The sequence below is a fragment of the Rhinichthys klamathensis genome, unplaced genomic scaffold (assembly GCF_029890125.1).
Source record: "Rhinichthys klamathensis goyatoka isolate OS25496 unplaced genomic scaffold, OSU_Roscu_1.1 h1tg000490l_1, whole genome shotgun sequence".
NCBI lineage: Eukaryota > Metazoa > Chordata > Actinopteri > Cypriniformes > Leuciscidae > Rhinichthys > Rhinichthys klamathensis.
In genome coordinates, this window is record NW_026606976.1 from 1 (window position 1) to 15,510 (window position 15,510).

The window sequence follows — 15,510 nt, forward strand, 5'->3', positions numbered from 1 at the left end:
GTTTGAGCGTTAACTCTTTCAGGACAATAGAGAGAGAGATCGAAAGGGAGAGGATGGTAGAACTAGAGTTAAAGACATTTTATTTTATGGACAAGGTTTTAAATGCGTTAGAAGTGCTTGCACATGCATAACTGACCACCACACACAATGCTAGTGGTTGCTAGGGCGTTACTATGCAATTCTGAATGGTATATCTGTATGCATGTTGCATGAGTGTTCAAATTGGTTGCTATGGCATTGCAAGGTGGTTGCTAGGGTGCTCTGCATTGCTTTGTAGTTGTCAGGGTGTTTCTATGATGTTGCTAAGTTGTTTTTAGATGCATTTCCATGCGGTTACTAAAAATGCTCTGGTAGGGTGTTCTGAGTGGTTTTCAGAGCAGTGTTTTGTGGTTGCCAGGGTGTTGCTATGATGTTGCTAGGGTGTTCTGAGTGGTTTTTATAGCATTGCTTAGTGGTTGCCAGGGTTTTGCAATCATGTTGCGAGGGTGTTCTGAATGGTTATCAGTTCATTGCTTAGTGGTTGCTATGAGTTTGCTTGGGTGTTCTAAGTGGCTTTAAGCCTATTGATTAGTGGTTACCATGGTGTTGCTATGATGTTGCCAGAGTGTTTTTAGTGCATTGCTATACTTTCTAGTTGCTAGGGTGTTCTGAGTGGTTTTCAGTGCATTGCTTAGTGGTTGCCAGGGTGTTGCTATGATGTTGCTTGGGTGTTCTAAGTGGTTTTCAGAGCATTGTTTAGTGGTTGCCAGGGTGTTGCTATGATGTTGCTAGGGGATTCTGAGTGGTTTTTATAGCATTGCTTAGTGGTTGCCAGGGTTTTGCAATCATGTTGCGCGGGTGTTCTGAATGGTTTTCATTGCATTGCTATACTTTCTAGTTGCTAGGGTGTTCTGAATGGTTTTTAGTGCATTGCTTAGTGGTTGCTACGATGTTGCTATGAGTTTGCTTGGGTGTTCTAAGTGGCTTTAAGCCTATTGATTAGTGGTTGCCATGGTGTTGCTATGATGTTGCCAGAGTGTTTTTAGTGCATTGCTATACTTTCGAGTTGTAGGGTGTTCTGAGTGGTTTTCAGTGCATTGCTTAGTGGTTGCCAGGGTGTTGCTATGATGTTGCTTGGGTGTTCTAAGTGGTTTTCAGAGCATTGTTTAGTGGTTGCCAGGGTGTTGCTATGATGTTGCTAGAGAGTTCTTAGTTGCATTGATATGCAGGTACGGAAACTTTCTGGTTGCTAGGGTGTTCTGAGTGCTTTTCACTGCATTGCTTGATGGTTGCCAGGGTGTTGCTATGATGTTGATAGGGTGTTCTAAGTGATTGTCGGAGCATTGCTTAGGGTTTGCTAAGGTGCTTTTGCGGTGCATTGCTATGCGGTTAATAAAATGTTCTGGTTACTAGGGTGTTGAGTGTTTTTCAGAGCATTGCTTAGTGGTTGCAAGGATGTTGAAGTTAAAAGAGACACACAATTTGAGAATTATTCATGTCTGCAACAAACAGTGTGGGACGTTTAATAGTGTTGGAACAGTTCTGCAAACACCACTTAAAATTAAACATGCAACTAATAGATAAAACACTCATTTGATGTGTTGTCCGTTAGTGTAGCCATGCAATAGTGTGTTTAGCACAAAGGGAGAATATAAACTGTCTGTTTCCTGTGTGTGTGTGTGTGTGTCTGTGTCTGTGTCTGTGTCTGTGTCTGTGTCTGTGTGTGTGTGTGTGTGTGTGTGTGTGTGTGTGTGTGTGTGTGTGTGTGTGTGTGTGTGTGTGTGTGTGTGTGTGTGTGTGTGTGTGTGTGAGTGAGAGAGAAACAAATATATTAAGATAAACATCAGGATGTACGCTAGAGTTTCTGTGTCAACACTGTGCACACTGGCCCTGGTTACCCACCACAACACACACACACACACACACACAGCGTCCCTCAGGAGGTAAATCACGACACACCCTCCTCCGTCAGCTGAGGGTCAGGGAAAGCGGGCACAGTCTGGATCAGACCAGCTTTCGTACTCTCACTCAGGCCTAGACCTGAATCATGTGTGATACATGTTCATGATATACTGTAATGTCGTGTGTCCTCTCGAAATCTACTTAGATTCAGATGAAATGTTTAAACATTGACACTTTTTGAATCCAAACTGTCTAATCTAATTGTTAAGGATAATGCTACTGTTGTTTCACTAAGTAAAATACATTTGAATTACTGTATATGAGTTTTATGCCTAATGGGAATATTTACAGAACCAAAACAATGACATTTTATACATCTAATTTCCAATCAAAATTGTGTAAATTAATTGCATTTTAATAGCTTGAGTCTGTGAGTTTACTGTACATACCAGTATATACAGTAATTTGCTTCTTAAAATAAAAGTCTTCTTGGGGAAATTCCTGTAAATAATTACAAGTTTGGATGCACTGTATGCGTACCCAGAATACAGGGATGGCCAGTATTTCAGATACATGTATTTAAAATACGTATTTGAAATACAAAATAATATTTTGTATTTCAACCCTATATAAATGTAATGAATTATTATTATTTTTTGATTATTATTGTATTTAAATACATTTTTCCACACCGTATTTTGTATTTTTATTTTAAATACATTTCCATGTATTTATGCCCATCTCTACAAATACATCAGACATAATGTGCAGTGTAAAACATACTGTATCCCACAATGCAATGCACTCAACTTGACCTTCCATTTCCAGTGACAAATGAGCAGTATTAATATCAACTGTGATATTACTATTAAGCGTTAACAGAACATTGCAGGCAAACAAATGTTAAATCTGAGGCGATAACTGGACGCACTTGCAGAATTAATCACGTGTTGAGGTCACATGACACAGTTTGGAATTGGAACGTTGCTGCTTGGAACGTTTACCATTGCATAATGCGTATAATTTCACATTCTATTTTTTTTTAACTGTATACAGTGTAGACAGTAGCAAGTTATTATTCCATAGCAAACACAGCCAATAATTCAGATTCCAGAGCGGAAATGTCCTCATCTGATAAGGGCTTCCGTCAAGGTGCAATTGTTCCTCGGGAAGCCCTTAAGTGAGCAGAAAAGCACGTATTAAACCATATTTCTCTGCATTATACTTTATGAACACTTTTATGTTTCAACACACGTCTCAGAAACGGTTTGAAAACCTAATAATGTCCTGCAGTGTGAATCCCGTGCGTTTGTTTGTTTCTCCTCAGGGAAAGTCCTCAAAACTTTCCTCGCGGCGCAACAAACAGGAAAAGAGTGGCAGCGTTACGGCAAAGTGTTCACCAAACAGTCTGTTAAAACGCGCCCCACGGGCGTTATTTCCTCGTCCTGACTGGATGAAGGGGGTCCAGCCCTACTGGGCTTCCTTTCTTTTTCCTTCCATCATTCAGCAGCTCACCAACCCCGATCTTTCAGCGGGAGATTAATGTGTGAACCCTGGGAATCCATCGGCACCGCGCGCGTTATTCTTGCCAACTTTTCCAACAGGACACTTATCGCGCGTCCTCGAGTTTCAGTAAACGTTCAAGGAATTGAAAGTATTCTGGTGGAATTATAAGCTTCGGGGTCAAACGGGACAGAAGCAGATAAAGTCGAAGTCTTTGGATTCCGTGGCTGGGTTTATATGAACCTGTTCTCTGGATCCGTGGACGCACTGCGCGGTGTTGGGAACTCTGGGATCACGTCTCTCTGCTTTATCATGGATCGGCAGCAGACGGTTCGCTTCCATGTCATGTGTGTGCTCGTGTGCTCGCTCATCGCGGTGCTGAGCGGGGAGAATTACGCCACACAGGCCCAGGTGATGTCCTCCAAAGCGCTCAGGGCTTCAAACACACGCAGAAATGGTGAGTTTTTGAAGACACGGTGACCCTGAAAGTATCAGGAACGCACGCGTGTCACTGCATTAGAAAACAAAACATCACAGCAAGTGCTCAAATGCTGCAATTCACTTAATTGTTGAAGTCTTTTAGTAAGCTTTTGGTGTTTTAGTGCATGTATGAAGTCAGTTCTCCTCATGTTCACACACAGCAGGTGTAGTTAGCAGGTGTAACTAGTTGACTAGTTTGACAAGTTAAAGTAGTTAAGATACAGTCAAGCTACCCTTCAGAAAAAGTAGTTAGTTACTATCACTTTTTACAATGACATTGTATATTACAAATTACTGAATAATTGTTTTCGTTTGACTGATGCTTTGCTATAGCAATTGCGCAAAACACAACTTTAAGGTTCATTACAAAACTGTCGCGGGACAGATTAAAGTTTAAACTATGACGGGTCATCATAAAATCAGAAATAGACTTTTGATATCTGTGCAATAAAGCAGGGCAATTAATCAATTTAAAAGGCTATTATTCACCTGTATGCGCTTTAATCTTTGGCTTGCATAAATTACATACAAAAGTCGATTCATGTGAAATCTCAACTGTCCTTTACATAATCGTCAGTGAACTGTAAAGCTGATGAAACAATTGTAGTTTGCACAATTTTTGTGATCTAAGACGACAACGCTTCAATGCACCGCAGTCACAACGCGTTACACCGCTAATTACTGGAAAAAGTAGTTCGCTACTGGAAAAGCTACGCTGTTTTAAAAGCAACTACTGAAAAATGTGTTTAAGTTTGTACCATCACTTGTAGTTACAGCTACTCAACAACACTAGTTGATCACATTAACAAAAACAGAGTGGCTTTTTGCATTCGTTTTCAACGCTAAATCGATTGTTTTATCGTTTATAATCATGCAAAACTCTGTTTGCCCAAGGATATAGCCTACTTGTGAAATGTGCTTGTGCTGTCTTTGCAATAAATGACACTTGTATTTTGTTATCTAATGCAATGAGATTTTGAAGTCTGACTAATATAGTCAGTCAAGTGCCATTATTCGAGCTCAGATGACTCTTGCTGTGATGTTTTGTGATCTCATGAACGACGTTCAGATATGTTGGAGTGCTGTAAGCGTGCGAATGCTTTCTGTGGTCACTGTGGAGGATGTGAACGGGCATGAATGTAACTTCATGTTGTCGTGATCAGCTGAAGCTTGTTTGGACAGGTCTTTGTGAGTTTGTGTGATATATAACCTGTAAACCTGTTCCTGTATTCCTGGAGCTCAAACAGTAGAGCATGATGCTCGCAGTGTAAGGTCATGGGTTCGATTCCCGGATAAAAATGTATAGGTTGAATGCAGTGTAAATCGGTTTTGATGAAAGTGACTGCATACATGTACACGTTTAACCACAGATTAAACTGACAACAACAATATGATGATGTGAATTACTTCGGAGACTTTTGAGGTCAGCTGTGTGTGTGTGTGTGTGTGTGTGTGACACCTGTAATGAGTGTCGCAATGTATTCTGGGAATATTAGGGGTAGTCTAGTTGACAAATAACATGGATTCTTCCAAAATGAAGATCTTTACTATTTGGAACCTTTGGAATTTTGCATTTATTTTGGAAGCTTTTGATCTATTTTTAGTAAATTATGGTTCTAAATAGTCGTTGAGTGCAACAGTTTCAATAGTCACACTGCTTGATGTATCAGCTACAGGTGTGTGTTTGATCATCTATGACAGAACTGTTGAGCAGTCGATGGTGTGTGTGTGTGTGTGTACTGGTTTGAGTTTAAGAGCATCGGAGTGAGGACAAAGAGAGTAAAGTGAGGACATTTCGGCTGGCCCTCACTTTCTGAGAGCCTTTAAAGGCCTGTTTGAGGGTCAAGACTTGATTTTATGGGTTATAATATCAAGTTATAATTAGTTTAAAGGCAGGTTTAGGGTAAGAGTTCAGGTTAGGCAGTTAGTTGTGAAGTTGTGATGGGTAGAGTTAGAAACAATGAATGTCCCCAAAAAAGATAGATGTAGAAGTGTGTGTGTGTGTGTGTGTGTGTGTGTGTGTGTGTGTGTGTGTGTGTGTGTGTGTGTGTGTGTGTAAAACAGTTGAAATAGTTATTTTAGGGGCAGTGAGTCACAGGGTGTCCCGGACCCACACCCAGCCATCAGTGTTGAGGAATTTGGTATGGGATTCCCCACAACAGGCACACACACACTTCTTACTGATCCTGTGGCAGTGTGTGTGTGTGTGTGTGTGTGCAGGTGGGCTTCTGTCTCTGAGTTTGTTTATATTGACAAAAAATGGACTTCAGTTCAAACTTAAATGTTTGACGGTGTTTCCATCTGTCATTTTTATACACAAACAGGAAGATGCATATACTTGGCATATTTTTGTCTGTATCTCACACACAGCTGTCTGCTAGCACACATTCTTTCATCGTGTGTGTGTGTGTGTGTGTGGAATCTATGAAAAACTAAAACCTTGACAGACACACTATGACAGTTCCCTCAGTGGCAGATCTTGATTGTGTTTCCGGGCTCTACTAGAACATGTTTTCCTGCTTGAATGTTGATTATTTTCCTCATATTCTCCATTGTTGCGGCTCCTCTCTTCCCAGTCTGTCAGTAACGCTCTGTTTAGTTCCTGTCTCTATGAAGCCCCTCCTTCTGAAAACCACACTGTGCTCTGATTGGTCGGCTGGAGCAGTGTGTTGTGATTGGTCGAGCGCTTCGAGTGTGTTTGGGAAATGTCCCGCTCTTCCCATAACCGTCAGTTTAACACACTACTGGCTAACTAAACCAGGCCCCGCCCCTTTATTCTGCGTATGAATTATTATAATGAGGAATATTGTGACGTGTTCGTTCCCGGAAGAAACTCAAGACTACAATGGAGGCGTTTCAGGAGTTCAGAAACACTGATATAGAGAAGAACTCAACAGCAACAACACACACTAAAGAAAAAGCATATAGGTCATCTTTAAGTCGTTGATCTCGTTGTGTGCAAAGCAGCGGCGAGTACAAGTGTGTGTGTGTGTGTGTGTGTGTGTGTGTGTGTGTGTGTTCAATATCAAGTTTATCAGGGAAAAATAAGCTCTGCAGATTTTGAATGCCTGTCAATGTTCTGTATATTCCCATATTTCCTACATACTGTCTGCTTCATATTTGGCCAAAATAAAAGTAAAGTAGGAGTTGTGTTTCCATTTGAGTACGTTTCTAAAAGCGGATTAAATTGTTTAATTAAAAATTGTACGTTTTTATGAATTCATTTGTTTACCACAGTTTTTTGATGATAAATTTATATTAAAAAACGTAAAGATTTTTGGGGGAAAACTAAAATGGAATTTGTGAAAAAAGGTCCTAATATGGTTAAAATTGTATTAAATTATTAAAACGTTAAAGTTGTAAAATTGTATGAATAATGTAAGTACCACAGTTTTTTATGATAGATCTAAAATCATAAAACTACGGAAGAGGATTGGGGCCAAGCAATAATACAAATGAATAAAACCATCTCGAGATTAAAGTCATTATAATGCAAGATTAAACTCGTTAAATTTCGAGAAAAAAAATATAAATAAAATGTCGAGAATTGTATTTCAACTTTTTTCTTGAAATTTTAAGTTTATTGTCAACATTTGTATTTCGAAAAAAAAAATTCTTGAAATTTCCATAGTTTTCTCAAAACACAACGACTTTATTCTCGAAATTTAATGAGTTTATTCTCAACATTTTATTTAGACTTTTTTTCTCGAAATTTAACGATTTTTTTCTCGAAACAAAAATACTTTATTCTCGAAATTTAATGAGTTTATTCTCAACATTTTATTTAGACTTTTTATTTCTCGAAATTTAACGAGTTTAATCTCGCATTATACTGACTTTGATCTCGAGATGGTTTTATTTATTTATTATTGCTTGGCCCAAATCCTCTTCCGTATAAAACAGATTTAACGATTTTAGATTTTAAATCTAGAAAAATTAAAACAGAATTTAAGACTGGAAAATAAAATGGAATTTGTGACATAATTAACACGGTTTTTATAGGGCCCTAATATTGTTAAAAGTTTATTATATAATCAAAATAGTAAAATTATTAATTAATTTCATTACCACAGTTTTTGACAATAAATCTGTGTCGATCAATAATCAATAAAAAAATCAATAAAACATAATCTAGAAAAATGAAAACAGATGTTTTTCATAGGGCCCTAATATTGTTAAAAATGTATTACATTATTATTCAAATAATTAAATTATTAAAATGGTAAAGTTTTATGAATTGATTAAATGACCACAGTTTTTGTTGGCAACTATACGGGATATTAAATCAAAGCACAGAATGCAGAAAAATTAAAACAAAATTTGTGGAAAATAAGATGGAATTTGTAAAAATCAAAATAATAATAATACATATCATAAGGCCCTATTATGTTAAAATTGTAATACATTTAATTAGTTTAGTAATATATTCAAATTGAATTTTTATTAATTAAATTTATTAGACATGACTTTCGATGATTAAAACTTAATTAATCCATTAAAATAGACTCCAGGCAGAAAACACAAACTTTGGGAAAATTAAAATGTAACAAAACAGATTTTATAGAGTTGTGTCTTATTGCTCGCAAGAAGAAAACCATCCATTATTATTTCCCATTTATTGCAGTGTGTGTGTGTGTGTGTGAATCACATTAAGCACAGAAACTGGTCATATAAAGCTAGATTAGATGTCAGAACAGATGTGTGTAGTGGATGTGTGCGTGTGTGTAGTGGCGTGTGTGTAGTGGATGTGTGCGTGTGTGTAGTGGCGTGTGTGTAGTGGATGTGTGCGTGTGTGTAGTGGATGTGTGCGTGTGTGTAGTGGATGTGTGCAGTGGATGTGTGTGTGTAGTGGATGTGTGCGTGTGTGTAGTGGATGTGTGCGTGTGTGTAGTGGATGTGTGCGTGTGTGTAGTGGATGTGTGTGTAGTGGATGTGTGCAGTGGATGTGTGTGTGTAGTGGATGTGTGCGTGTGTGTAGTGGATGTGTGTGTAGTGGATGTGTGCAGTGGATGTGTGTGTGTAGTGGATGTGTGCGTGTGTGTAGTGGATGTGTGCGTGTGTGTAGTGGATGTGTGCGTGTGTAGTGGATGTGTGTGTGTGTAGTGGATGTGTGTGTGTAGTGGATGTGTGTGTGTAGTGGATGTGTGTGTGTAGTGGATGTGTGTGTGTAGTGGATGTGTGTGTAGTGGATGTGTGTGTAGTGGATGTGTGTGTAGTGGATGTGTGTGTAGTGGATGTGTGTGTAGTGGATGTGTGTGTAGTGGATGTGTGTGTAGTGGATGTGTGCGTGTGTGTAGTGGATGTGTGTGTAGTGGATGTGTGTGTAGTGGATGTGTGTGTGGTGGATGTGTGTGTAGTGGATGTGTGTGTAGTGGATGTGTGCGTGTGTGTAGTGGATGTGTGCGTGTGTGTAGTGGATGTGTGCGTGTGTAGTGGATGTGTGCGTGTGTAGTGGATGTGTGTGTGTAGTGGATGTGTGTGTGTAGTGGATGTGTGTGTGTAGTGTGTGTGTAGTGGATGTGTGCGTGTGTGTAGTGGATGTGTGCGTGTGTAGTGGATGTGTGTGTGTAGTGGATGTGTGTGTGTAGTGGATGTGTGTGTGTAGTGGATGTGTGTGTGTAGTGGATGTGTGCGTGTGTGTAGTGGATGTGTGCGTGTGTAGTGGATGTGTGTGTGTAGTGGATGTGTGTGTGTAGTGGATGTGTGTGTGTAGTGGATGTGTGTGTGTAGTGGATGTGTGTGTGTAGTGGATGTGTGTGTGTAGTGGATGTGTGTGTGTAGTGGATGTGTGTGTGTAGTGGATGTGTGTGTGTAGTGGATGTGTGTGTAGTGGATGTGTGTATAGTGGATGTGTGTGTAGTGGATGTGTGCATGTGTGTAGTGGATGTGTGCGTGTGTGTAGTGGATGTGTGCGTGTGTAGTGGATGTGCGTGTGTAGTGGATGTGCGTGTGTAGTGGATGTGTGTGTGTAGTGGATGTGTGTGTGTAGTGGATGTGTGTGTGTAGTGGATGTGTGTGTGTAGTGGATGTGTGTGTGTAGTGTGTGTGTAGTGGATGTGTGCGTGTGTGTAGTGGATGTGTGCGTGTGTGTAGTGGATGTGTGCGTGTGTAGTGGATGTGTGTGTGTAGTGGATGTGTGTGTGTAGTGGATGTGTGTGTAGTGGATGTGTGCGTGTGTGTAGTGGATGTGTGCGTGTGTGTAGTGGATGTGCGTGTGTAGTGGATGTGCGTGTGTAGTGGATGTGTGTGTGTAGTGGATGTGTGTGTGTAGTGGATGTGTGTGTGTGTAGTGGATGTGTGTGTGTAGTGGATGTGTGTGTGTAGTGTGTGTGTAGTGGATGTGTGCTTGTGTGTAGTGGGTGTGTGTAGTGGATGTGGATGTGTGTGTAGTGGATGTGTGCGTGTGTGTAGTGGATGTGTGTGTGTAGTGGATGTGTGTGTGTAGTGGATGTGTGTGTGTAGTGGATGTGTGTGTGTAGTGGATGTGTGTGTGTAGTGTGTGTGTAGTGGATGTGTGCGTGTGTGTAGTGGATGTGTGCGTGTGTGTAGTGGATGTGTGCGTGTGTAGTGGATGTGTGTGTGTAGTGGATGTGTGTGTGTAGTGGATGTGTGTGTAGTGGATGTGTGCGTGTGTGTAGTGGATGTGTGCGTGTGTGTAGTGGATGTGCGTGTGTAGTGGATGTGCGTGTGTAGTGGATGTGTGTGTGTAGTGGATGTGTGTGTGTAGTGGATGTGTGTGTGTGTAGTGGATGTGTGTGTGTAGTGGATGTGTGTGTGTAGTGTGTGTGTAGTGGATGTGTGCTTGTGTGTAGTGGATTTGTGCTTGTGTGTAGTGTGTGTGTGTGTGTGTGTGGATGTGTGTGTGTGTAGTGTGTGTGTAGTGGATGTGTGCTTGTGTGTAGTGGATTTGTGCTTGTGTGTAGTGTGTGTGTGTGTGTGTGTGTGGATGTGTGTGTGTTCAGTATCGTGTGTTAATAAGAGCTGGCTTGAGTTTTGAAGGCTTCGTTTTCATGACACTGCATTTGAAACCTAATTGATTTACTTTCTCACAAGTGATGCCCTGGATTGTGTGTGTGTGTGTGTGTGTGTGTGTGTGTGTGTGTGTGTGTGTGTGTGTGTGTGTGTGTGTGTGTTGTCAACACTCTCCAGCTACTAATAAGACGGATCTGATCAGGGCTCCAGTCTCTGTGTTGAACGTGTGTTCAGAGGCTTGTTTCCTGTGTGTCACGTGTTTTTATTTGTGCTCTAATATGTTTGCACTGTTCAACATCAACATCTTGTGAGGAAAATAACAGCCAGTTAATCTCTTTCCTTTGCCAAATCCTCCCAGGAACATACGCATAATATAATTAATGAACAAAGTCAGTAGCAAGACCAGCACAACCCAGTAGCGTACAGTACACAGACTTCTGAACAGCAGAATAACAATTATGAACTCAGAATTAGGCGAATAACTGCGTGAATTTACTCTTTGATTGAATCAAGAATTATTTTCATAATGCGTAAGCCCTTTGATTCCCATTACCATAATTAAAAAATAATCCAATTACTGTTGTTTTCAAGTTCATTGCAGTGTACAAATGCATTTCTCTTTATTATTTTGTATTTTTCCTATAAACATTTGCGATGAAATGTGTTTGATTACATTAAAATGTCACAGTGCAAACAAATTAGCATGTAACTATGACGCATAATACGCATAATAAAGCATAATAAAGTATATTTTTGAACAGAAAGTTCTGGACCTGCAGGCGTGAGTCTGTCGATGATGTCGTTCTGATGGAACTGTTGCTATGGGGACGACTCGAGTAAAAGTTCCTCTGCGATATATTAGTGGACTAATAAACGGAGATGTTTGTGCGGATATAACGTGTGTTTCGTGTGACTCTAGATAAGTCCAGGAATAGATTCTGCTTTGGGTTCCAACTGAGTAACAGTTTCAGCAGGTTCTCACACTCTCTCTCTCTCTCTCTCTCAGACACACACACACACACACAGACACACACACACACACAGACACACACACTCACACACACACACACTCACTTACACTCACAGACACACACACACACACACACACACGCGCACGCACACACACACACAGACACACACACTTACACTCACAGACACACACACACACGCGCGCACACACTCACACGCACACACTCACGCGCGCACACACACACACGCATGCATGCATACACTCACACACACACGCACACATGCATGCATACACACACACACACACTCACACAGAGCAGCACAAGAGCAGAGAGAAACTGGAAATAGATAGTAGATAGACACACACACACACGCATGCGCACGCACGCACACACGCACACACACACACACACAGACAGACACTCACACAGACACACACACTTACACACACTAACACACACACTAACACTCACACTTACACACACACTAACACTCACACTTACACACACACACACACACACACACACACACACACACACACACACACACTCACACAGACAGACACACTTACACACACTAACACACACACACACACACTCACACAGACACTCACACTTACACACACAACCACACACACACACACACTCACTCACTCACTCACTCACTCACACGCACACACACACACAGACACTCACACTTACACACACACACACACACACACACACTCAGACACTCACACAGACACTCACACTTACATTCACACACACACACACACACACACACACACACACAGACACACACACTTACTCACACACACACACTCACTCACTCACTCACACACACACAGACAGTCTCTCACACACACACTCACACACTCACTCTCACACACACGCGCACACACACACTCATCATCTCGTCCTCAGGCTGGGAGTCAGTGTGTGTGTGTCTTGATTCTCTAAGTTCAGCTGGGACCGTCTGACAGCGGGGTCACACTGATGCATCATGAAGCTTTACGCCTGAGTTTGACCTCTGACCTCTGACCTCTGACCTCTGACCTCTGTCCGTCAACTGAAGCGCATCTGAATCCTGTCCTAGGAAGTTCTTCGTGTCGTACGGTGGATTTAACTCTAGAGAAATGTGTGGGGCATATTTCCCCCCAAAATAAAAAAGAAGAAATAAAAAATATGTTACATAATGAAATCCTGAAATATCCATTTATTTATTTTCTATTTATTAATTTATTTAAAAAAAAATAAAAAAAAAATTACTAATTAAAATTATTTTATTTATTTTATTATTTAAATTAAAAAAAAAATTTAATTTTTTTTTAAATGAAATATGACTTGGGCATGTTCTTATTGAATCAGCCCGTGAGTAAAGATCGAAGAACAACATTGTTCCTCATTCTCTGGGTCAGCCGGAAATTGAACTGTAGCATTAATGAAATATTGAGGGACAGAATGTGTGTGAGAGATTAATGTTTTTTATGAACTGAACACAGTAAAATGTAAGTTCTTGCTGAAATGTTTGTTGAATAGTGAAATGTTTTTACCAGCAGATTCTCGTTTGAGACTGGGGAAGCTGTCCCTGACGGCCGCTGTCGTGTAATGGATTGAATGTTGTGTTTTTATGGAACATCTATTTGTGATAAACCCGCCTCTAAAGCCACATTAAAACAATCAACTGTGATTGATTACATTTTCAATCAGACTGTCTTTATAAGGGGGCGTGACTAGAATAACCTTCATTATCGGCCACACACACACTCACACACTCACACTCACACACACTCACTCACTCACACACACAGACACTCAGACATACACTTAGACGCAGGGCCGTGCACGGACCTTTTGAGGGGCATGTGCTGAAACTGAAAAAGGCCCCCCCCCCCCCCCTCCCTTTTTTTTATTTCAAGATTATTTAGTAAGCCTACATAAAAGGAGGAAATGGTCTCATCTTCATGACAAATTCAATAAAAAAATAGTCTCAAAAGCTTTAGATTTATTCACTATTAATAACCGTAATAATAATAATATAGATAATATAGATATACAGGGTTTCAGCGCTTCTTTAAACCTAATTACAACAGCAACCTTCTGTGAGCCATGCTTGAAGATGTTAATGACTTCCCTGTGATCCACTGGGCTGTCCCTCTCTATGGCTGTGAGGAGAAGGTCTGAGAGTCTCTCCTCTGAGCAAAGGCTTAGGAGTTGGTTCTTAATTAACCTCATTTTGGAAAAGGATCTCTCCACAGTTGCAGATGATGGCAAAAACCTGATACTGTGGAGGACTAATGTTGGTCTCTTGAAGGTCTCTTATTCACTACACTTCCCATAAAATAAGCCAGCAATGAAAAAAATGATAAAATAGTGTGAAAAGGATCATTTCTGAAGGATCATGTGACACTGCAGAGTACTGAACTAAAGATGCTGAAAATTCAGCTTTGACCACAGAAATAAATTACATTTTAAAATATATTCAAATAGAAAACAGTTATTTTAAATTGTAAAAATATTTCACAATATTACTGGTTTTGCTTATTTTGGATCAAATAAATTAAGCCTTGCAATGAATTAAATCATTAATTACATTCTGCATGATAAAATATAAAGATTTCACAGTGATCTGCTGTAATGTGTGTTTTTTTTGTTTTGTTACTACTACAACATTACTGTAGTAAAACCATGTTTAACTACATTTATACATGTGAGGACAACCGGAGAGTATAGAATACTATAGATTCAAAAATTAGATAGCGAATACGTGCATATTAACAGCCTTGAATTAACCATAATTTAATATTATTACCATAACATTAAATGTTAAATGATTAAATGTTAATAAATTAAGTGTATCAGCAACCATAAATCAAAGAACACATTTCTTAGAAATATGTTACCTAGGTGACGAGGATCACTCGTCGCTTTGTGTAGTTCCAGTACGAACAGAGCGGGGGCGCACCTGTGCTTATGATTTTCCTATGGAAACGGCGCCGGCGGCATCATTTTTCCTGTTGTAAAATACATTTGGTCAAAATCGCATTTTATAAAAAATGAAATGCCACTGTATGCACAGGCTGTTTAAGTGTAGGCTATGTATTGGCTATGACTATGGCCCACATGTAGGGTTGCCAACCGTTCCGTATTTGACACATAAAAGGCTTGTTCCGTATTGAACTGATACGGAACGCACTTTGTTCCGTATTTTTGAGAATCAATTCAGTGCAAATCCATGACAGACGCATAGCTTCTAATATATATGTCAGACAGACTATGAAGAATGAACGTATGGCGTTATTATCCTGTCCAATGTCGAGAGCGCATTATTGTAGCGCGAAAGTACATTAATATTATGCGCGAGCGTGAATCTCTCTGCTCGCGCGCGGAATATGATGTGCCGAGCGTGAATCTCTCTGCTCGCGCGCGGAATATGATGTGCCGAGCGTGAATCTCTCTGCTCGCGCGCGGGAACTGGGCACGCGCTCTCAGATACACTTCTCTTGTAAGAATTCTCTCTCTGGGCTGAGTGGGCTCGCTGCCTCGCTCAGAGAATATGCCTGCACTTAAAACGTGTTCAGTGCAATCGCGAATCGCTCCTCTTCCCCGCAGCTAACAATTTTAGGTTATAAGAACGTTTTCATAACGTTCCCATTAAGTTATAAAAACGTTATTTCTGAATGTTCTAGGGAATTTCAAAAAGTCC

The 15,510-nt window shown here is 40.2% G+C and overlaps 1 protein-coding gene across 1 annotated transcript in view; it reads left to right on the top strand.

Moving 5' to 3' along the window:
• The first annotated feature begins 3,204 nt into the window (after positions 1–3,204).
• Positions 3,205–15,510, top strand: part of pdgfd (platelet derived growth factor d) — a 45,514-nt gene continuing 33,208 nt past the window's right edge. Inside the window, exon 1 of the mRNA XM_056237602.1 lies at positions 3,205–3,841. Within this exon, the coding sequence (XP_056093577.1) occupies positions 3,622–3,841 (220 nt within the window). The 5' untranslated portion in view covers positions 3,205–3,621. The remainder of the gene's footprint in view (positions 3,842–15,510) is intronic.